The sequence below is a fragment of the Macaca mulatta genome, chromosome 2 (genome assembly GCF_049350105.2).
Source record: "Macaca mulatta isolate MMU2019108-1 chromosome 2, T2T-MMU8v2.0, whole genome shotgun sequence".
NCBI classification, from domain to species: domain Eukaryota; kingdom Metazoa; phylum Chordata; class Mammalia; order Primates; family Cercopithecidae; genus Macaca; species Macaca mulatta.
Window position 1 is genome coordinate 120,167,625 of NC_133407.1, and position 23,175 is coordinate 120,190,799.

Here is a 23,175-nt window from a genome sequence, read left to right on the forward strand (position 1 = left end):
CAGGGTTTCACCATGTTGGCCAAGATGGTCTCAATCTCCTGACCTCATGATCTGCCTGCCTCAGCCTCCCAAAATGCTGGGATTACAGGCGTGAGCCACTGCACCCAGCCACATGTATCTTTATAGTAGAATGATTTATAATCCCTTGGGTATATACCCAGTAATGGGATTGCTGAGTCAAATGGTAGTTCTGGTTCTAGATCCTTTAGGAATTGCCACAGTGTCTTCCACAATGGTTGAACTAATTTACACTCCCACCAACAGTGTAAAAGCGTTCCTATTTCTCCACATCCTCTCCAGTATCTGTTGTTTCCTGACTTTTTAATGATCGCCATTCTAACTGGCATGAGATGGTATCTCATTGTGGTTTTGATTTGCGTTTCTTTAATGACCAGTGATGATGATCTTTTTTTCATGTGTTTCTTGGCTGCATAAATGTCTTCTTTTGAGAAGTGTCTGCTCATAGTCCTTTGCCTACTTTTTGATGGTGTTTTTTCTTGTAAATTTGTTTAGGTTCTTTGTAGATTTTGAGTATTAGCCCTTTGTCAGATGGATAGATTGCAAAACTTTTCTCCCATTCTGTGGGTTGTCTGTTCACTCTGATGATAGTTTCTTTTGCTGTGCCGAAGTTCTTTAGTTTAATTAGATCCCATTTGTCAATTTCAGCTTTTTTGCCATTGCTTTTGGTGTTTTAGTCATTTTGCCCATGCCTGTGTCCTGAATGATATTGCCCTAGGTTTTCTTCTAGGGTTTTTATGGTTTTAGGTCTTACGTTTAAGTCTTTAATCCATCTTGAGTTAATTTTTGTATAAGGTGTAAGGAAGGGATCCAGTTTCAGTTTTCTGCATATGGCTTAGTCAGTTTTCCCAATACCATTTATGAAATAAGGAATTCTTTCCCCACTGCTTGTTTGTGTCAGGTTTGTCAAAGATCAGATGGTTGTAGATATGTGGTGTTATTTCTGAGGCCTCTGTTCTGTTCCATTCGTCTGTGTATTTGTTTTGGTACCAGTACCATGCTGCTTTGGTTATTGTAGCCTTGTAGTATAGTTTGAAGTGAGGCAGCGTGATGCCTCCAGCTTTGTTCTTTTTGGTTAGGATTGTGTTGGCTATGTGGGCTCTTTTTTGATACCATAAGAAATGTAAAGTAGTTTCTTCCAATTCTGTGAAGAAAGTCAAAGGTAGCTCGATGGGGATAGCATTGAATCTATAAATTACTTTGGGCAGTATGGCCATTTTCACAATATTAATTCTTCCTATCTATGAGTATAGAATGTTTTTCCATTTGTTTTCTCTTTTATTTCCTTGAGCAGTGGTTTTTAGTTCTCCTTGAAGAGGTCCTTCACATCCCTTGTAAGTTGTATTCCTAGGTATTTTATTCTCTTAGTAGCAGTTGTGAATGAGAGTTCACTCATGATTTGGCTCTCTGTTTGTCTGTTATTGATGTATAGGAATGCTTGTGATTTTTGCACATTGATTTTGTATCCTGAGACTTTGCCGAAGTTGCTTATCAGCTTGAGATTTTGGGCTGAGATAATGGGGTTTTCTAAATATACAATCATGTCATCTGCAAACAGAGACAATTTGACTTCCTCTTTTCCTATTTGAATACCCTTTATTTCTTTGTCATGCCTGATTGCCCTGGCCAGAACTTCCAATACTATGTTGAATAGGGGTGGAGAGAGAGGGCATCCTTGTTTTGTGCTGTTTTTCAAAGGGAATGCTTCTAGTTTTTGCCTATTCAGTATGATATTGGCTGTGGGTTTGTCATAGATAGCTCTTATTATTTTGAGATACATTCCATCAATACCTAGTTTATTGAGAGGTTTTAGCATGAAGGGATGTTAAATTTTGTCAAAGGCCTTTTCTGCATCTATTGAGGTAATCATGTGGTTTTTGTCATTGGTTCTGTTTATGTGAATAGATTATGTTTATTGATTTGCGTTTGATGAACCAGCCTTGCGTCCCAGATATGAAGCCAACTTGATTGTGGTGGATAAGCTTTTTGATGTGCTGCTGGATTTGGTTTGACAGTATTTTATTGAGGATTTTTGCATCGATGTTCATCAGGGATATTGGCCTGAAATTCTCTTTTTTTGTTGTTGTGTCTCTGCCAGGTTTTTGTATCAGGATGATGTTGACCTTATAAAATGAGTTAGGGAGGATTCCCTCTCTTTCTATTGTTTGCAATAGTTTCAGAAGGAATGATACCAGCTCCTCTTTGACCTCTGGTAGAATTCGGCTGTGAATCTATCTGGTCCTAGACTTCTTTTGGTTGGTAGGCTATTACTGCCTCAATTTCAGACCTGGTTATTCATCTATTCAGGGATTCGTCGTCTTCCTGGTTTAGACTTGGGAGGGTGTATGTGTCCATTTCTTCTAGATTTTCTAGTTTATTTGTATAGAGGTATTTATAGTATTCTCTGATGGTAGTTCATATTTCTGTGGGATCAGTGGTGATACCCCCTTTATCTTGTTTTTTTTTTTTTTTTGAGATGGAGTCTCACTCTGTTGACCAGGCTGGAGTGCAGTGGTGAGATCTTGGTTCACTGCAAGCTCCGCCTCCCGGGTTCACGCCGTTCTCCTGCCTCAGCCTCCCAAGTGGCTGGGACTACAGGCACCCACCACCATGCCTGGCTAATTTTGTGTATTTTTTAGTAGAGATGGAGTTTCACCGTGTTAGCCAGGATGGTCTCAGTCTCCTGACCTCGTGATCCGCCCACCTCGGTCTCCCAAAGTGCTGGGATTACAGGCGAGAGCCACTGCACGTGGCCCCCTTTATCATTTTTTATTGCATTTGTTTGATTCTTATCTCTTTTCTTCTTATTAGTCTGGCTAGTGGTCTATTTTGTTGATCATTTCCAAAAGCCAGCTCCTGGATTCATTGAGTTTTTTGAAGGCTTTTTCGTGTCTCTATCTCCTACAGTTCTGCTCTAATCTTAGTTATTTCTTGTCTTCTGCTAGCTTTTGAATTTGTTTGCTCTTGCTTCTCTTGTTCTTTTAGTTGTGATGTTAGGGTGTCGATTTTAGATCTTTCCTGCTTTCTCTTGTGGGCATTAAGTGCTATAAATTTCCCTCTAAACACTGCTTTAAATGTGTCCCAGAGATTTTGGTACATGGTCTCTTTGTTCTCATTGGTTTCAAAGAACATCTTTATTTCTGCCTTTTGTGATTTACCCAGTAGTCATTCAGAAGCGGGTTGGTCAGTTTCCATGTAGTTGTGCGGTTTTGAGTAAGTTTCTTAATCCTGAGTTCTAGTTTGAGTGCACTGTGGTCTAAGAGACTATGTTATGATTTCCGTTTTTTTGCATTTGCTGAAGAGTGTTTTACTTCCAATTCTGTGGTCAATTTTAGAATAAGTGTTATGAGGTCCTGAGAAGAATGTATATTCTGTTGATTTGGGGTGGAGAGTTCTGTAGATGTCTATTAGGTCCGCTTGGTCCAGAGCTGAGTTCAAGTCCTGAATATCCTTGTTAATTTTCTGTCTCTTTGATCCGTCTGATATTGACAGTGGGATGTTAAAGTCTCCCTATTATTGTATGGGAGTCTAAGTCTCTTTGTAGGTCTCTAAGAACTTGCTTTATGAACCTGGCTGCTTCTGTATTGGGCACATATATATTTAGGATAGTTAGCTCTTGTTGCATTGATCCCTTTACCATTATGTAATGGCCTTCTTTGTCTCTTTTGATCTTTGTTGGTTTAAAGTCAGTTTTATCAGAGACTAGGATTGCAACCCCTGCTTTTTTTCCATTTGCTTGGTAAATCCTCCTTCATCCCTTTATTTTGAGCTTATGTGTGTCTTTGCATGTGAGAAGTCTCTTGAATACAGCACACTGATGGGTCTTGATTCTTTATCCAGTTTGCCAGTCTGTGTCTTTTAATTGGGGCATTTAGCCCATTTACATTTAAGGTTAATATTGTTATGTGTGAATTTGATCCTGTCATTATGATGCCAGCTGGTTATTTTGCTCATTAGTTGATGCAGTTTCTTCATAGTGTTGATGGTCTTTACAATTTGGTATGTTTTTGCAGTGGCTGGTACCAGTTGTTCCTTTGCATGTTTAGTGCTTCCTTCAGGAGCTCTTGTAAGGCAGGCCTAGTGGTGACAAAATCTCTCAGTATTTGCTTATCTGTAAAGGATTTTATTTCTCTTTCGCTTATGAAACTGAGTTTGGCTGGATATGAAATTCCGGGTTGAAAATTCTTTTTTTAAAGAATGTTGAATATTGGCCCCAAGTCTCTTCTGGCTCGTAGGGTTTCTGCCAAGAGATCCACTGTTAGTCTGATGGGCTTCCCTTTGTGGGTAATCTGACCTTTCTCTCTGGCTGCCCTTAACCCTTTTTCCTCCATTTCAGCCTTGGTGAATCTGACAGTTATGTGTCTTGGGGTTGCTCTTCTCGCGGAGTATCTTTGTGGTGGTCTCCGCATTTCCTGAATTTGAATGTTGGCCTGTCTTGCTAGGTTGGGGAAGTTCTCCGGGATAATATCCTGAAGAGTGTTTTCCAACTTAGTTCCATTCTCCTTGTCACTTTCAGGTACACCAATCAAATGTAGATTTGGTTTTTTCACATACTCCCACATTTCTTGGAGGCTGTGTTTGTTCTTTTTCATTCTTTTTTCTCTAATCTTGTCTTTTCACTTTATTTCATTAAGTTGATCTTCAATCACTAATACCCTTTTTCCACTTAATCAGTTCATCTGTTGATACACCAGCCATTGTTACTTGTGTATGCTTCACAAGGTTCTCGTGCTGTGTTTTTCAGCTCCATCAGGTCATTTTGTTCTTCTCTAAACTGGTTATTCTAGTTAGCAATTTGTCTAACCTTTTTTCAAGGTTCTTAGCTTCCTTGCATTGGGTTAGAACAGGCTCCTTTAGCTCGGAGGAGTTTGTTATTACCCATCTTCTGAAGCCTTCTTCTGTCAATTCCTCAAACTCATTCTCTGTCCAGTTTTATTCCCTTACTGGTAAGGAGTTGTGATCCTTTGGAGGAGAAGAGGCATTCTGATTTTTGGAATTTTGGGTTTTGTGCTGGTTTCTCCCCATCTTCATGGATTTACTTACCTTTGGTCTTTGATGTTGTTGACCTTTGGATGGGGTCTCTGAGTGGATGACCTTTTTGTTGATGTTGATGCCAATTCTTTCTGTTTGTTAGTTTTCCTTCTAATAGTCAGGCCCCTCTGCTGCAGGTCTGCTGGAGTTTGCTGGAAGTCCACTCCATATTCTGTTTGCCTGGGTATCACCAGCGAAGGCTGCAGAGCAGCAAAGATTGCTGCCTGTTCCTTCCTCTGGAAGCTTCATCCCAGAGGGGCACCTGCCAGATGCCAGCCAGAGCTCTCCTGTTTGAAGTGTCTGTCAGCCCCTACTAGGAGGTGTCTCCTAGTCAGGATACACGTGGGTCAGAGACCCACTTGAGGAGGCAGTCTGACCCTTAGCAGAGCTCGAATGCTGTGCTTGGCGATCCACTGCTCTCTTCAGAGCCACCAGGCAGAGATGTTTAAGTCTGCTGAAGCTGCACCTGCAGCTACCCCTTCCTCCTGGTGCTCTGTCTCGGGGAGGTAGGGGTTTTATCTATAAGCCCCTGACTGGGGCTGCTGCCTTTTTTTTCAGAGATTCCCTGTCAAGGGAGGAGGAATCTAGAGAGGCAATCTGGCCACAGCGGCCTTGCTGAGCTGTGGTGGGTTCTGCCCAGTTCGAACTTCCAGGCGGCTTTGTTTACACTGTGAGGGTAGAACCTACTCAAGCCTCAGCAGTGGTGGATGCCCCTCCCCCCACCAAGCTCGAGAGTCCCAGGTCAACCTCAGACTGCTGTGCTGGCAGTGAGAATTTCAAGCCAGTGGATCTGAGCTTGCTGAGCTCTGTGGGGGTAGGACCCTCCAAGCCCAACCACTTGGCTCCCTGGCTTCAGCACCCTTTCCAGGGGAGTAAACAGTTCTGTCTCACTGGCGTTCCAGGCACCACTGGGGTATGGAAAAAAAACTCCTACAGTTAGCTCGGTGTCTGCCCAAACGACTGCCCAGTTTTGTGCTTGAAATCCAGGGCCCTGGTGGCATAGGCACCAGAGGGAATCTCCGGGTCTGTGGGTCGCGAAGACTGTGGGAAAAGCACAGTATCTGGCCAGAATGCACCATTCCTCATGGCATGGCACAGTCCCTCATTGCTTCCCTTGGGTAGGGGAGAGATTTCCCTGACCCTTTGCACTTCCTGGGTGAGGCAACTCCCCACCCTGCTTTGGCTCGCCCTCAGTGGGCTGCACCCACTGTCCAACCAGCCCCAGTGAGATGAACCAGGTACCTCAGTTGGAAATGCAGAAATGACCTGCCTTCTGCATCGATCTTGCTGGGAGCTGCACACTGGAGCTCTTCCTGTTCGGCCATCTTGCCAGCAACCCTCCATCTTCTAGAAGTTTTATAGTTTCAGGTCTTAGGTTTAAGTACTTAATCCATCTTGAGTTGATTTTTTATAAGGTGAGAGAGAAGGATCCAGTTTCTTTCTCCTATATGTGGCTAGCCAATTATTCCAGCACCATTTGTTGAAAAGGGCTTCCTTTCCCCACTTTATGTTTTGTTTACTTTGTTGAAGATCAGTTGGCTGTGAGTATTTGGGTTTATTTCTGGGTTCTCTATTCTGTTCCAATGGTCTATGTGCCTGTTTTTGTATGAGTACCATGCTGTTTTGGTGACTGTGGCCTTATAGTATAGTTTGAAATCAGGTAGTGTGATGCCTCCAGATTTGTTCTTTTTGCTTAGTCTTGCTTTGTCTATGTGAGCTCTTTTTTGGTTCCATATGAATTTTAGAATTGTTTTTTCTAACTCTGTGAAGAATGATGGTGGTATTTTGATGGGGATTATGCTGAATTTGTAGATTGCTTTTGGCATTATGGTCATTTTCACAATATTGATTCTACCAGTACATGAGCATGGGATGTGTTTCCATTTGTTTGTGTCATCTGTGATTTCTTTCAGCAGCGTTTTGTAGTTTTCCTTGTAGAGGTCTTTCAACTTCTGTGTTAGGTATATTCCTAAGTATTTTAGGTATTTTTTTGCAGTTGTAAAAGGGGTTGAGTTCTTGATTTGATTCTCTGCTTGGTCGCTGTTGGTGTATAGAAGAGCTACTGATTTGTGTACATTAATTGTATATCCGGAAACTTTGCGGAATTCCTTTATGAGTTCTGGGAGCTTTCTGGAGGAGTCTTAGGGACTCCTAAGGTAAACATTCGTGTCATCAGCAAACAGGGACAGTTTTACTTCCTCTTCACTGATTTGGATGCCCTTTATTTATTTCTCTTGTCTCATTGCTCTGGCTAGGACTTCCAGTACTATGTTGAAGAGGAGTGGTGAGAGTGGGCATCTTTGTCTTGATCCTGTTCTCCGAGGGAATGCTTTCAACTTTTCCCCATTCAGTATTATGTTGGCTGTGGGTTTGTCATACATTGCTTTTATTACATTAAAGTATGTCCCTTGTATGCTGATTTAACTGAGGGTTTTAATCATAAAGGATGCTGGATTTTGTCAAATGCTTTTTCTGCACCTATTGAGATGATCGTGTGATTTTTGTTCTTCTTTTAAGAATTACATTTATTACATGTATTGACTTGAGTATGTTAAACCATCCCTGCATCCCTGGTATGAAACCCACTTGATCATGGTGGATTATCTTTTTGATATGTTGTTAGACTCAGCTAGTATTTTGTTAAGGATTTTAGCGTCTGTGTTCATCAAAGATAGCGGTCTGTAGTTCTCTTCTTTGGGTGCGTCCTTTCCTGGTTTTGGTATTAGGGTGATGCTGGCTTCACAGAATGAATTAGGGAGTGTTCCTTCTTTCTCCATCTTGTGGAATAGTATCAAAAGGATTGGTACTAATTCTTTGAATGTCTGGTAGAATTCTGCTGTGAATCCATCTGGTCCTGGACATTTTTGTTGGTAATTTTTAAATTACCATTTCAGTCTCACTGCTTGCTATCGGTCTGTTCAGAGTATCTAATTATTTCTGATTTAAGCTAGGATGGTTGTATTTTTCCAGGACTTTATCTGTTTCGTCTACATTTTCTAGTTTATGTGTGTAAAGGTATTCATAGTAGCCTTGAATGATCTTTTGTATTTCAGTGGTGTCAGTAATATCTCCTGTTTCGTTTCTTAGTGAGGTTATTTGGATTTTTCTCTGTTCTGTTCTTGGTTAATCTTGCTAATGATCTATCCATTTTATTTATCTTTTCAAATAACCACCTTTTTGTTTCATTTGTCTATTGTATTTTTTTGTTTCAGTTTCATTTAGTTCTGGGAATGGTGGCAGTGGGTTGGGTGGGTGAGTAGGTTTTCAAGCCACTGGGCAGCAAACATGGGCAATGGCAGTAGTAGTAGTGGGACAACCCTCTGGGATCCAAGCAGTCAGCGGTGGTTTTGGCGGTGGCTATGATGGGCTGCGTGGGCCAGTCCTCAGACTTGCTGGTGGCATATGTGGGTGGGTGCCAGCTGTGATGGTAATGGCAGGTTGATTGGGCCCAGACTCTGGGAGGAGTGCTCAGGTGCCAATGGTGGTGTCCTGGACAGGGCAATCCCCAGATCTCTGGACCATGTGCTTGGTTACTGGTGGAGATGAAGCAAGGCTGGGCAGATCTGCCCCCAGGTTCCCAAGGTGGTGTGTGCAGGTGCTGGCTGTTGTAGGCAGGGGTGGGATGATTTCCAGGCCACCAGCAGAATGCTTAGGTTGGGGCAGTAGCAGCTGCATTGTAGCTCTGCTGCTAGGGAGGGTGGGTTTGCTTTCAGTGAGTTGCTTTTGCAGATGGTGAATGTCAGTGGGTCTCTAGGGATGTGGAGATGCAGGGGCTGTAGGGCCGGGCCCCAGGGCAAGATGCAGGTCCACTAGGAGCTGGGCTCTCAAAATAGTGCCATGCTACAGTTCCTTAGGTCTTGGGTGTTTGTGGTACCTAGTGTGAGCTCCCTCTTGAGCAGTGCTTTCATGTGGTCTCCAGGTAATGCCCTGTTAGTCTTGAGACCCACAAGGGTCAAGGGGCTATTTGGTGATTAGGATTGTAGGAGTCCTTGGTGGGAATGTGGATTGCTGGGGATTGCTCACTTTCCTTTTCCTCCAGTTAGGCAGCCTCTGTAGACTCCTAGCTAATCCTGTCAAGACAGGCTGCTTTGCTTCATTCCTTGCTTTTGATGCTTCCTGTCATTTTGAATTCCACTATTCGCTGTTAGATCTACGTGAAGTATGATTGTCTGCTCATTATTCTGGTTCCCCTCTGTGGAAGAGGTGAGCACTGAATGTATCTAGTCAGCCATCTTGCTTGAAGTCCCTCCTGCTTCACAGATTTTTATTTTTGACAATGATTTATGTGATTGCTTATGACTAGAAAGCCATCACTGCCCAGGTAGAAGAGAAGCGCAGGAAGAAACAACTGGAGGAAGAGCAAAGAAAGAAGGAAGAACAAGAAGAGGAGCTTCGCTTAGCACAGGAACGTGAAGAGATGCAGAAACAGTATGAAGAAGACATACTTAAGCAAAAACAAAAGGAAGTAGGTATTTACATTCTAATTGTAACTTTGATTTTTGATTTTGTTTTTGAGACAGGGTCTCACTCTTCTGCTCAGGTTGGAGTACAGTGGTGCAATCATAGCTCACTGCAGTCTTGACCTCTGGGTACAAGTTGTCCTTCCACCTTGGTCTCCTCAGCAGCAGGGACTACAGGCATGTACCACCACATTTGGCTGATTTTTTTGTTGGTGTGTGGAGGAGACAGGGTCTCACTATGTTGCCTAGGCTGGTCTCAAGCTCTTGGGCTCAAGCGATCCTTCCACCTCAGCCTCCTAAAGTATTGGTATTACAGGTGTGAGCCACCATGTTTGGCCTCCTAACATTTTAGAATAAAAATGGATGTATTTTTAAAGGAAAAATAACCAGAAGTTGAACATTTCTATTATTTTGAAATTGTGAAGCTATGTATGGACATGTCAGACCTTCACATAAAGTTAGGAAAGAGGGAAGCTTGAGAAAGTTTCATTATTTCACATGATAATAGTTCTCAAATGTTATATTGGTTTGGCTTTTTCTGTAGAGGAGGTCACAGCACAAAGCAGGTGTTACCTATGCACTTCATTTTTATCTACTCCTAGTTTCTTTGCTTCATTTCTAAGCAATAATTATTAATAATTATTCTAGGTATGTTAAGAGAAATGATTGACCTATCAGTATCCACTTATGAACAGGAACATACATTTGCAGAATAATTGGCTGGGATTGACGATACAATTTGTGACTGTCCTAGAGATCTCTGTGTTAAATGACTTTTTTTTCTTTTGAGACAGAGTCTCGCTCAGTTACCCAGGCTGGAGTGCAGTGGCGTGATCTCCGCTCACTGCAAGCTCCGCCTCCTGGGTTCACGCCATTATCCTGCCTCAGCCTCCCAAGTAGCTGGGACTACAGGCATCCGCTGCCACGCCTGGCTAATTTTTTGCATTTTTAGTAGAGATGGAGTTTCACCGTGTTAGCCAGGATGGTCTCGATCTCCTGACCTCGTGATCCACCCACCTCGGCCTCCCAGAGTGCTGGGATTACAGGCATGAGCCACCGCGCCTGGCCTAAATGGCCTTTTTAAAAAGTAGATACTAGGAGACAACATAGGTATGCATACATACCTATCTTGTCTGCACCACTAGGAGAACCCTAAGTGGTGTAGACAAGATAGGTATGTATGGTGGTGGTACCATATTTGAGCTAACCTAACAAAAATACTCACTTGCTAAAGTTTTAAAATGTAGAGCACTTTAAACGTTTTCTTGCTTTTTGCTGCAGTTTTCCCCCTTGGCAACCTTCACTCCAAAATTGGCTAGTAAAGGGACACATGGTCTGGGTTCCAGTTTCATTGAGTTGAATAGGCTGAGCCGGTTACCCCTATGTAACATGAGGAAATCAGTAAAGTATCATTTGAACTGCAAGAAGTGGTCATAAACCTTGTGTTTACCTTTTAAAATATATTTTTAAATGTAATAGAACAGTTTTTAAAACTTTGAAAACTTTTAGTATAGATTTGAAATGGGTAAAAAGAGTTACCATATTTGTGATTGAATACAGCTGTAGAAAAAGATGTTAAAATGTAAGCTCCAGAAGGGCAGGAACTTTTGCCTTGTTGACTGTTCTAACCTTAGTATGTAAACAAGTGCCTGACACATAGGAGAAGCTTAGAAAATATTTACTGAGAGGAAATAGTCAAGTCTTTGTATGTTTAATAGTTGTATTTAATAACACATCAATATTGACAGGAAATCATGACTGTCAAGACAAATGAGCTATTCCAGACAATGCAGCGAGCGCAGGAACTGGCACAGAGACTAAAACAAGAACAGAGAATCCGAGAATTGGCGCAAAAGGGACATGACACTTCTAGATTGATTAAAAATCTTGGTGGTAAGGGCTTAACCAGAACTTTATAATATTTTTAGAAGATGATTTTAAATAATTCCTTTTTTCTGTGTTTGGAGAAAAGGACTCATTCTGTTGCCTAGGCTAGAGTGCAGTGGTGCCATCGCAGCTCACTGCAACCTTGTATTTTTTGTAGACATGGAATCTCGCTTTGTTGCCCAGGCTGGTCTTGAACTACTGCCTTCAGATGACCCTCCCACCTTGGCCTCCCAAAGTGTTGGGATTACAGGTGTGAGTCATTGCACCCAGCCTAAATGATTGCCTATTTTTAATACCTTTAATATACCTACTATTTTTGTAGGAATTTCAGACCTTAAACTAGTGTAATTTTATAAATAGGAATGCTTAATTTATGTGGAAAATTGCAATAAAAGCAGAAATAATGTTAAAATGTGTTAAATAATGGTAAAATAATAGGTAAAATGTGTACTTTTTGTGTCTGTTTTTACAGAGAACAATTATGAAATGATCTCCCTAAATTCAGTAACCGATAGGAATGTGGGTAACTTTTTGTAAGAAAATTTTTATTGCAGTGTTCATCCTGATTAAGTGAAAATTACTGTATTTAGTTGCTGCTATACATACATAATTTTTATTAATATTCCTTAAGTGTTGTTTTATCAGGTAATTTCTCTTTGCCAGTTGATACAATACAAATGGAATATAATGCATCTACTAACATTTCAAATTCAAGACATGATTCTGATGAAGTCAGCGGTAAAATGAATACATACACAAATTATACAACTTCTAAGAAGGATACTGGTGTGCAAACAGGTATTTGTGTAGAAACTGTGGTTTGATTTAAAATTTAAAGTCATAATTAAAGCAATTAGAATTAAGTTCAATTTAAAAGTTCAAAAATTAATGAAAGGTGAGGTTTTCAGTAAGTTACAAAATAAAGGGATAACAGCTTTGTTGAAATATGTCACATACCACAAAATTTACCCTACAGTTTTTTTTTTGGTATTCAGTGGTGCAACCATTACCGCAATCAATTCTAAAACATTTTGATCACTCTAGAAAGAAACACTGTACCCATTACTTGTCACTTTCTATTTCTTTCTTCTTTCTCCTCCAGTTAACGTTCTGTCTCTGAATATTTCTGCCTGTTCTGGACATTTCATGTAACTGGAATTAGACCACATAGTCTTCTCTGGCTTCTTTCTCTTAGCATGTTTTAAGGTTTATCCATGTTGTAGCATGTGTCAGTACTTCATTCCTGTTTGTCACTGAATAAATACATTTATAATACCACATTTTTATTCATGAGTTGATGAACATTGGTGTTATTTCCACTTTTTGGCTATTAATATGCTGCTGTGAATATTCATATATAGATTTTTGTGGCTGTACATTTTTAGTTCTTTTGAGAGAAGAGTAGAATTGCTGAGTCATGAGTAACAGGTACTGTTATGTTTAGCATTTTGAAGAACCACCAAACTCTTCTCCAAAGCAGTGGTATCATTTTACATTTCCACCATCAGTGCATGTGGGTTCTGATTCTCTATATTCTTGCCAACCCTTGTTATTCTACTATTGTGAAGTGTTCGGTGATTTTGGTTTGCATTTCCCCCAGTGACTGATGATGTTGAGCATCTTTTCATGATTATCAATTCATAGAGATGGAAATTAGAGTGGTGGTTGCCAGTGGTTGGGAGTATGAGGGGTTGTTCTTTAATGAGTATAATAGAGTTTTGGTTTTGTTGAAAATCAATGAAAGAAAAAAGTCTCAGAGGGCAGTAATTGTTTAATGTTTTGGGGAAAGTTATTTACAATTAAAAATTTTGTTTATAATTTTTAAAAATCATTTGAAACTTTTTTTTAGATGACTTAAATATAGGAATATTCACCAATGCAGAATCACATTGTGGATCATTAATGGAGAGGGACCTCACAAATTGTTCATCTCCGGAGATTTTGGCAGAACTTATTGGACAGTTTAGCACCAAGAAAAACAAGCAAGAACTAACTCAGGATAAAGGAGCCAGCTTAGAAAAAGAAAACAATCGGTATAATGACCAGTGTAATCAGTTCACAAGAATAGAGAAACAAACAAAACACATGAAGAAATATCCTAAAAGGCCTGATTGGAATATAAATAAGCCACCTAAAAGGTATATTCCAGCATCAGAAAAGTACCCTAAACAGCTTCAAAAGCAAAGAGAAGAAAAAAAAGTAAGGAGGCAGATGGAATTGCTTCATTTGGTAGAAAAAAATAATCCTGGGCACATCTCTCAAAACAGAGGCATTTCACCAGAAATTTTTCATTCATCTCATCAAGAAACTGAGTCAAAGTTCAGGTGGCATCTAGTCAAAAAGGTAAAGCTCTTCCATCTTAGAAGATGTGTCGATATTTCTAGATTCAAAACAGTTTCTCACATGTATGCTTTGGTAAGGCTGTTCTGATCTGTTTCCATTTACATTAGGGATCAGCAAACTATATCCCATGGGCAAATCCAGGCTGCTACCCGCTTTTGTAAAATTTTATACGAACATAGTCAATTCATTCTTTTATGAATTGTCTATGGCTGACTTCACACAACAGACTAGCAACAGAAACAATATGGCCCACAAAGCTGAAAAGGTTTTCTTATTGAGTCCTTTACATTTAACACAACTTCTATAGATGAATGCTATGTGTTCAAATACTCCTTTAAAACCCTTGTTTATAGTCCATATAGACAGAGGTCAGTTTGGGAGATTAGGAACTACTGGATTAGTTTGACTCTGGAAAAATACTGAATCTATCTATTCTGTTGCTCAGTTGGTACCTGTTATTCAAATATTACCCTCAGATTATTTCAATAAGTAGCTCTAAAAATATTTGTGGGGACATGTGAAAATGCTATATATTCCTTTCTGCATTTATCCATCTTTTAGGAAGAAGAGCCTCTGAATATTCATTCATTCAGCAAGGAAAGGTATGTATGCATCAGATTAATTCTGCAGCTATTTAGTGCTTTCTGTGTGGGACAAAAAAGGGATTCAAGATCTGGATGGCATGAGGCATATAGTTATATATAGAGAACAGTCAGAAAGGGTGTGGCTTCCAGGTAAGGGTTAGAGGATTAAGGGATAGGGTGGCACTTTAGCTGGAGCTTGAAGGCCCGTGTTGGACTGGGCCTAGGCAGGAATGTAGATAACATTTACTTTTATCTCTAGACTTAATTAACTAAGTGATTTTGATATTCCAGGTATGTCACTAGCAGAATAGGCATTCTGCTTTGGGAGGAGGGATGGCCAGGAGTGGTGAATGGGAAGAAATGACTGATAAGGACAATGAGAAATTCAGTCAATGAGAGATTTAGGAATTAGAATCTTTATTCTGTCTTTGTGCATGAACCAGCTGGTTTAGTTGTCTCAGAATGGGGCTTAAAAACAAGTTTCGTTCAGATGGTGAGTATATTATTATATGGTGAATTATCTAAGGAGAAAACAGTAGGCTCAGATTAACCAAACCAGCAGTGTTCCTCAGGATCTAGTAATTAAATTTCTCCCTTGTGCTACAGTACACATACCATAGCTAGTGCTAGTAAAAACACAAATAAATACCATTCTTTTCCCCTGTTTTATGGAATGATATTATAGAGCTCAGGCTTCTATGCATACATTCCCAAAGGTGTTACAGGTACATTTAGAATAAAGTGAAATGGGCCAGGCATGTGGCTCACGCTTGTAATCCCAGCACTTTGGGAGGCCAAGGCAGGTGGATCACCTGAGGTCAGGAGTTCAAGACCAGCCCTGGCCAACGTGGTGAACCCTGTCTCTACTAAAAATACAAAAACTAGCTGGGCACAGTGGCGTGCGCATGTAATCCCAGCTACTTGGGAAGCCGAGACAGGACAGGTTGCTTGAACCCAGGAGGCAGAAGTTGCAGTGAGCTCAGATCACACCACTGCACTCCAGCCTGGGCAACAGAGCAAGACTTCGTTTCATAAAGTGAAATGTGATCAAAGAGAGATACTTAATCTAAATACACAATTTTTTACTAAGGCTCCTATTTTTCTTTTTTTAATAGGTCTCCATCACCACCAGTTCCAGCAGTGAAAAACAGAACCCAACAAACTCAAAATACATTACACTTACCACTAAAAAACAGTAGCTATGAGAGAGAGAATTTGATTTCAGGAGGTAATCAAACAGAATTATCACCTGGAATTTCTGAATCATCCCATTTTATTCCCTATGTTCGAACAAATGAGATCTATTACCTTGATCCCGATGCACCATTGTCTCAGCCTTCAACCCAGGACCCTCAGTACCAAAATTCACAAGGTAAGTAAATATAAGCATTCTAACTGTAAAAATTGACCCATGTAAACCCCCAACTTTAAATTCCAAATTAGTAATTCCTGCACTTAGTTCTAGAAAGTTTCTTACAATGTTTGCTCCTGGAGAGAGGAAGGAATTTTCTCTTGAATATGTCTTAAATTTTGCTTAGTACTTTCCTAGGATACATATTTATTAATAACTCCTTAGAATATTATATAGCACGGGGCTGTATCATTTTACTAATGTAATTGGCTGATTTGTTACTTTCATCTCGCTTTAGACTGTGGCCAAGAACGACAGCTATTTGATTCTGACTGTGTCAGGGATCCACTTCTTAATCCTAACATGGTGAAAAATAGGGATCGACAGCAAGCAATCCTTAAGGGACTTTCAGAACTGAGACAGGTATGAGCTTTTTCAAGTGTAGATGTGTCTGTTCTTTATGTGGCGTGGGCGGTTCGGGGAACATGTTGAATGGCTGTTTTATGCATCCCAGGTTTTAACAAGTATTTCAGTTCCTGTATGTTGGACACAAATAAAATGGGACTTTCCTTGGACTTGCTTTTACATTGCCGTCTTTGAGTAGTTCTTTCCAGTACGAAATCATGAGACAGTTCCAAAATTAAGACAAGTTTATTGAGTAAAAAAAATGCATACATTGGAACGGCAAAACATCAATAAGGCCCTAAAACAAAAAATACAGTTACGCTTTAACAAATTCTTAGCAATATGTGGCTTTTAAAAAAACTTGACGTGTTGGCAGTGTTTAGAATATTGACGTACATCCCAAATAGTAATAAATTCAGTATGAAATTATACGTATAACCTTACTCACCAGATTACTTTTTCTCCCAAACTATTGTGACTTCTCATTATTTTACTCTCTGATTAAAACGGGTGACATCCTTACAACCTTTGCTCCATCCCTTGGGCTTTAAAAAGAATGGCTGTAGTTAGCTTTGATTCACTATATACTCTGTACTCAGGGAAGAATAAGCTGTGTTGTTTATAAGTGCCCTTTTCCATGTCATCATGTACCAATACCCTCTGCATTTCAAAATGCTGACTCAGATGTCTTCCCTCTACAGAACTAGAAAATTGTCCCCTTTGGTCTATTTACTCATTTGAAGACAAACAGGATTACTAAGAGTTTTACATAAATTATTTCTTTAGAGTGACAAAGTGTTAATTTACTTCTTGCTTAGTGGAGACAAAAATTGTGAGATAAAGAGAAAGGAATATGATGTACACATTTACCCACAAATATAGTGCCCAGTGTTATTTCAGCAGGACCCTTCTATTAGCATCTAAGGTAAGGTTAGGACAGTCAAGATAAACACTGGATGTTGGCCAGGCGCAGTGTGGCTCAAGCCTGTAATCCCAGCACTTTGGGAGGCCGAGGCAGGTGGATCACGAGGTCAGGAGATCGAGACCATCCTGGCTAACACAGTGAAACCCTGTCTCTACTAAAAACACAAAAAATTAGCTGGGTGTGGTGGTGGGTGCCTGTAGTCCCAGCTATTTGGGAGGCAGGAGAATGGCGTGAATCTGGGAGGCGGAGCTTGCAGTGAGCCGAGATCGTACCACTGCACTCCAGCTTGGGCAACACAGCAAGACTCCGTCTCAAACAAAACAAAACAAAAAAAAACAAACACTGTATGTTAAGAGAGACGCCTCCTAGTATCTAAGAGCAGTTGGGGGTGGATTGGGGGAGAGGGAATGACTTCATTTACCCCCATAGTTTTGGAGGCTTGATTTTTAAGAAAATTCTCATCCCTACTGATTTTTATGCTAAAAATACAATCTTACAAATGTGATAGCTATATATCCAAATGAAGTGGTCTAGTACAAGCATTTCTGAAAAATTGTTGAATGACAATTTTATCCTAAGCAATGTGTTTTCCAAGTGAATAGAATTCTAGTTTAACACAACATTGCAAGTCAGGTGTGCACATTTTACTAACATATATCAATGTGATTTCAGGGCCTTCTCCAGAAGCAAAAGGAGTTGGAAAGTAGTCTCCTGCCTTTAGCTGAAAATCAAGAAGATAATTTTGGTTCTTCATTTTAAATGTAGAAAATCAAATCATTCATATTTGATTTGTGTCTTCCAAATTATAAAATGTGCTCACTGGCTCAACGGTATTTTTCAAATAGCCTAGATTTTATTTTTTTAAATGCTCATTAAAAACTTGTATACTATGTAGTAAAATGCTGTACTTGTTCTATACAATAAAACAGATACTTTTGTAAAAGCTTAGTAGTAAAAAAAACATGTTCTTCTGCTCTGTCACCACCTGAGTATTGAAGCCCTATAAAAAAAAACACTACTTACCTTAATATAGTCTGGCGTTCCTGGGACCTCACAGTGTTCTTTCACACTTTTTATGTAACTTATTAAGTGAAATACCACTCATGCATTTGTTCTAAAGTGCCAAAGTTCTATCTAACTTATTAACACGTCTAGACCCATAACTCTATATAACTTTACTAAAATAACAAATTCAATTTAAGCTTCTGTGGAAATTGTTTTCTTCTCTAAATCCTGCTTTTATGACATTTGTAGAAATTGCAATTTTCAAAAACATTTTTATAAGTTAGCATTAGCAACAAGTTAGTAATTAGTATTAGAGGCAGTAGTTAGGAATAGATGTAGGTTTGAAAGCTATCTCCACTATATCTTTCTAGTATAGCACTAATGTGTTCAACAAATGGTAATTACTACTAAGACCACCTCAAAAATATATTTCCATTATACTTCAATATTGCTAAAACTAATTTAAAAATCAAATTGTTCAATGCCATTGATAAACAGAAGCCTATCTTTTGAAATATAAACGTTAATTTCATTAAATCAAGGATTGCACAAGTACTGAAAAATCGAATGCTCTCGAAGTTACCGGAATTTTAGCAATAGGCAGTTTTTACGTGACTAAGCCTAGAGATAAAAAATGTGTCCTATGTACATAGTTTATTATCTAAATGAAACTGCACTGTTAAATCTTGAGGTATTGAGCCAAAATCCTGTAAATATTAACACTGCTATTACTGGCTTATACCTGTGTAAAAACACTATACAAAAGCCTAAATCAAAATAATTCACTTCAACAAAAGTACTTTGTATCAGGTGACATTAGAGCAAAAGAAGTAAAGCCTTTGCTGTTTACCGTCCTCCTGCAAGCATCTGATTTTACACATAAAACAGGCTTCAATTTGAAGCCTAACTACAGGTAACATACAAAAGTAAAACTCAGAAGTGCCAACATGAGATAATTCAAGTACAATATATGTTAAAAATATATATTTATTTCAATTTTTAGATGCTTCAACTGTTACAGACCATCATGATTTAAATAAAAGAAAAAACATTTGAGAAAGAACAAGAACCTTTTGTTTAGAGAATGAAATATAAATTGTTAATAAACAAAGTCCACAACAATCTATTTAAAAAAAAAAAAGTTACTATAGTTATTTCTCTTGTGAATATGGCCTGGAAGAATCACTTTTCCCTCCACTTAAGGGAGGTGGAGATTTATCTCTATCCAAGCTTTGAGTATAAGCAGATAAGAAGTAATTTTCATTTTCTTGAGACTGACTTGATGAAAGGGCATATGGTGTCCCCAAAAATGTCTGATGAGTGAGAACATTAAAATGACTAAACTGATGGGACATATTTAATTGACTATGATAAACCTGAAAGTTACTATATGAATCTTGTTCTGTTGAATTGCTGTTCTCTCCTTCAGAGCATACTATATCAACAGAAGTTCTCTCTTCAGAATCAAGATAAGTCTTATCTTCTAATAAACTGTTTTGCACATCAGGAGACGACTGCAACTCAATTTGAGTATTCTTTTTTTGATCTGTTCCACGTGATCCTTTGGTCTCTCTCTCCCATATTTCTGAATGAAAATTGCTGCATACTTCTATATGTGAGATTTCATCCCCTGAATCCAGAGACATATCCTCTTCATCCTTTTCATCGTTTTCTAAAAGAGCTACATTTAAAAAACAAAAAGTCCTCCTCTATTGAAATACACAGTTTGTTTACGTTTTAAAATTATACACTACTCACACAATATAACGCGTCAGGGTCTGCAAGTCCACAATCCCTTAAAGCTTGGTCTTCTGCCACAAGTTCACTTAGTCACAACACTCACACTAGATGTGAATGTCCAGATAATCCGATGCTAAAAGCTTCTGCGAAATGTGTTCACGTTTAATGTTGGGAAATCCCAACTCCCAGCTCCAAAGGGGTTAATGTCAAAACAGCATCTAAAGTTATACGGTAATTCAGTATTTGACAAGACAAATATAAAATAAAATTTTTTGACATCTAGCTTCACTGGATTACTAAACTGGTTAGCACTACTGAATGATCATTTCTGCTTTTTTTCATCCAAAACAAAAGTACATCTTTCATTTCACATAGAACCTGAAACCAAAGCAGAGGCCATCTCACGAAAGACTAAAGCTATGACAGCTCTACTATCTTGCAATTAAACTGCTTTATACATGTGGGGAGGTCTAGCAGCTCAATGCTGAATCGCCATATCTGGTTTCCTACCTTTTTATTAATATAACCCCTTTGCTGACAATAGTAACCAATAATGCTTACAAACCCTCGAAGAGAAAATGCATACTCCATAGTATGCATTGTCTACAATATAGATAGAAATGCATAATCTATAATAACTAACAACTTAGACTGGCTACAGTATAATAAATGAGCAGATCTTGTGCATGCTAAGTATTAGAATGATAAATGTCTTCAAACACTTTCCCTATGACTGTTTATACTGAGGCGAGTGGTTTCAAAACAGTCATTTCATTATTTGGTAACAGAACAAAACCATTCCTCTTTTACTGTCTGCGTTAAAGAAAATGAAAACCACTGAAAAGTTACCTGACTGGGACTCAAGATTCTCATTAGCACCAAGCTGCGGAAGGTTTTCTTCTGTGATTGAGTTGTGATAGCCCACAAGATTTTTAAAGTTTTGCATGAAGTCTTCAGCAGTTGCAACCACTATTCCATTATCTGTATAACTGGAAAGCATCTTGATGGTCTTCTCTAAATTAAGAAAAAACGTTTCATGTATGAAACCCTTCAAAATGTAGACAGCCCCCAGCCCTCACAAAATCCTTTCCTTCACATTTTCAGAATCAAAGCTTAGCGATACCCACCACAGCCCCATAAAATCCTTTCATCCACATTCCTATATTCATAATAGAAAGCTTAGGAGTGCTCTCTTTACCTGTTAAAAAGACTATGTGTCGTTGCTGTATGTTCTGAGCCTGAAGTCTGATAAGGCAATCCAATTCTGGAGCATTTCGAGTTTGTGAATCACAATTGTGGTATGACAAAATTTCAACCAGATGTTTCTTCTGATAGACATTCAGAAGCGTCAACAGACTTAGAGCTTTAGCATTCAATCTGTGAAATTAAGCAGTTCAGTATCTGGATCTGTACTTCTAAAATTTAGTATGGAAATTTCTGCTGTAGATTAAAATTCAATTTCTTCCATTGAGGCAACTAATGACAACTGCACTGCTTTAGCTCTCTGCCTGATGTACGAGCGTGCTTCTTTGGAAAGAAAGAAAGGGGTTTCTTGGTCGCAAGGCCTCAGGGCCAGCTATACAGCTTAGGCTAAAATCTCAGCTGATTATTCTACTTACTTAAAGTATGATTACCTCTATCAATTTTGAACTTTAATGAAGGACTTAAAAGGACAAAAAAAGTATAAATCCTTCCTTCAAAAAATACAATATACAGACCAGGCCTGATGGCTCACGCCTGTAATCCCAAAACTTTGGGAGGCCAAAGCAGTTGGATCACCTGAGGTCAGGAGTTCAAGACCAGCCCGGCCAACATAGTGAAACCCCATCTCTACTCAAAATACAATTAGCCGGATGAGGTGGCTCATGCCTGTAATCCCAACTACTTGGGAGGCTGAGGCGGGAGAATCACTAGAACCCAGGAAGCAGAGGTTGCAGTGAGCTGAGACTGCACTATTACACTCCAGTCTGGGCAACAAGAACTAAAGTCTCTTAAAAAAAAAAAAAGTACACTATTATGGCTCTAAACTCTTTTTTTTTTTTTTGAGACAGAGTCTCGCTCTGGCGCCAGGCTGGAGTACAGTGGTGCAATCTCAGCTTGCTGCAACCTTCACTTCCTGGGTTCAAGCGATTCTCCTGCCTCAGCTTCCCGAGTAGCTGGGACTACAGGCGTACACCACCACACCCAGTTAATTTTTGTATTTTTAGTAGAGACGGGGTTTCACCATGTTGGACAGGATGGTCTCAATCTCCTGACCTCGTAATCCGCCTGCCTCAGCCTCCCAACGTGCTGGGATTACAGGCATGAGCCACCATGCCCGGCCGGCTCTAAGCTGTTTCTATATTGCAAGGGACAAGCAACAAGTGGAGATAAGCTTTTAAAAGTGAATTGCTACAAAGAATTAAATACTCAAAACTTATTTAAGCCTAAATTTCCTGAAAAGTATACCATGGAATGTCATACTTTAAGAAATAAAATTTTGTGGCCGGGCGCGGTGGCTCAAGCCTGTAATCCCAGCACTTTGGGAGGCCGAGACGGGCGGATCACTAGGTCAGGAGATCGAGACCATCCTGGCTAACACGGTGAAACCCCGTCTCTACTAAAAAATACAAAAAACTAGCCGGGCGAGGTGGCGGGCGCCTGTAGTCCCAGCTACTCAGGAGGCTGAGACAGGAGAATGGCCCGAACCCGGGAGGCGGAGCTTGCAGTGAGCTGAGATCCGGCCACTGCACTCCAGCCTGGGCAACAGAGCGAGACTCCGTCTCAAAAAAAAAAAAAAAAAAAAAAGAAATAAAATTTTGTGGTCTAAGTTTAAGGAAATAATGATTAACACAATGTAAAACAATTCTTTTAACTAGAGTTCTTCATATCCTTTAATGTGTAAATACATTTTATAGACTTTACTAGTAGGATATAGTGTCCCAAATGTGCCTGATTACCACAATCATTTATGGACTCTCTCAAGTGACTAGTGTTCCAAAGATCACACTTGAAGAAGTGACTCCCATGCATGTTAGAAATTACCTATATATACATGAATTGATGTCCTACTCACAAATCACTTCACCAGGTCAAGATTAATCCTTGTCCAAATATATGTAATTTTATTAGCTACCTACAAAGTAGTCAGTTGGCTCAGAGAGGGTCTGATGTAGTTGGAACATACAGTTCAGTTAAAAAAGGAAAATGCTGGCTGGGCACAGTGGCTCACGCCTGTAATCCCAGCACTTTGTGAGGCCAAGGCGGGCAGATCACCTGAGGACAGAAGTTCAAGACCAGCCAGGCCAATGTGGTAAAACCCCATCTCTACTAAAAATACAAAAATAAGCCGGGCATGGTGGCAGGCACCTGTAACCTCAGCTACTTGAGAGGCTGAGGTGGGAGAATCGCTTGAACCCAGGAGGCGGAGGTTGCAGTGAGGCGAGA

At 39.6% G+C, this 23,175-nt stretch overlaps 2 protein-coding genes across 55 annotated transcripts in view; one reads left to right on the forward strand and one right to left on the reverse strand.

The window, feature by feature from the left end:
* The window catches only part of CCDC66 (coiled-coil domain containing 66), a 57,067-nt gene extending 39,120 nt beyond the window's left edge, over positions 1-17,947 (forward strand). For 25 of the 50 annotated variants that reach the window (XM_077993206.1, XM_077993191.1, XM_077993199.1 and 22 more), the window contains 8 exons: positions 9,353-9,514; positions 11,258-11,402; positions 12,060-12,194; positions 13,246-13,739; positions 14,301-14,341; positions 15,439-15,695; positions 15,973-16,097; positions 17,677-17,947. In XM_077993206.1, the coding sequence (XP_077849332.1) occupies positions 9,353-9,514; positions 11,258-11,402; positions 12,060-12,194; positions 13,246-13,739; positions 14,301-14,341; positions 15,439-15,695; positions 15,973-16,097; positions 17,677-17,763 (1,446 nt within the window). In that variant the 3' untranslated portion in view covers positions 17,764-17,947. Of the gene's footprint in view, positions 1-9,352; positions 9,515-11,257; positions 11,403-11,553; positions 11,647-12,041; positions 12,195-13,245; positions 13,740-14,300; positions 14,342-15,438; positions 15,696-15,972; positions 16,098-17,676 lie in introns of all 50 variants that reach the window. The other 25 variants (XM_077993183.1, XM_077993194.1, XM_077993189.1 and 22 more) reach the window with 3 other exon arrangements.
* A 1,031-nt stretch (positions 17,948-18,978) lies between these two features.
* The window catches only part of TASOR (transcription activation suppressor), a 62,331-nt gene continuing 58,134 nt past the window's right edge, over positions 18,979-23,175 (reverse strand). For 3 of the 5 annotated variants that reach the window (XM_028844273.2, XM_001096938.5, XM_015130645.3), the window contains 3 exons: positions 20,948-21,126; positions 20,599-20,763; positions 18,979-19,690 (listed from right to left, as the gene is read on the reverse strand). In XM_028844273.2, coding sequence (XP_028700106.2) covers positions 19,161-19,690; positions 20,599-20,763; positions 20,948-21,126 — 874 coding nt within the window. In that variant the 3' untranslated portion in view covers positions 18,979-19,160. Of the gene's footprint in view, positions 19,968-20,598; positions 20,764-20,947; positions 21,127-23,175 lie in introns of all 5 variants that reach the window. The other 2 variants (XM_028844271.2, XM_015130646.3) reach the window with 1 other exon arrangement.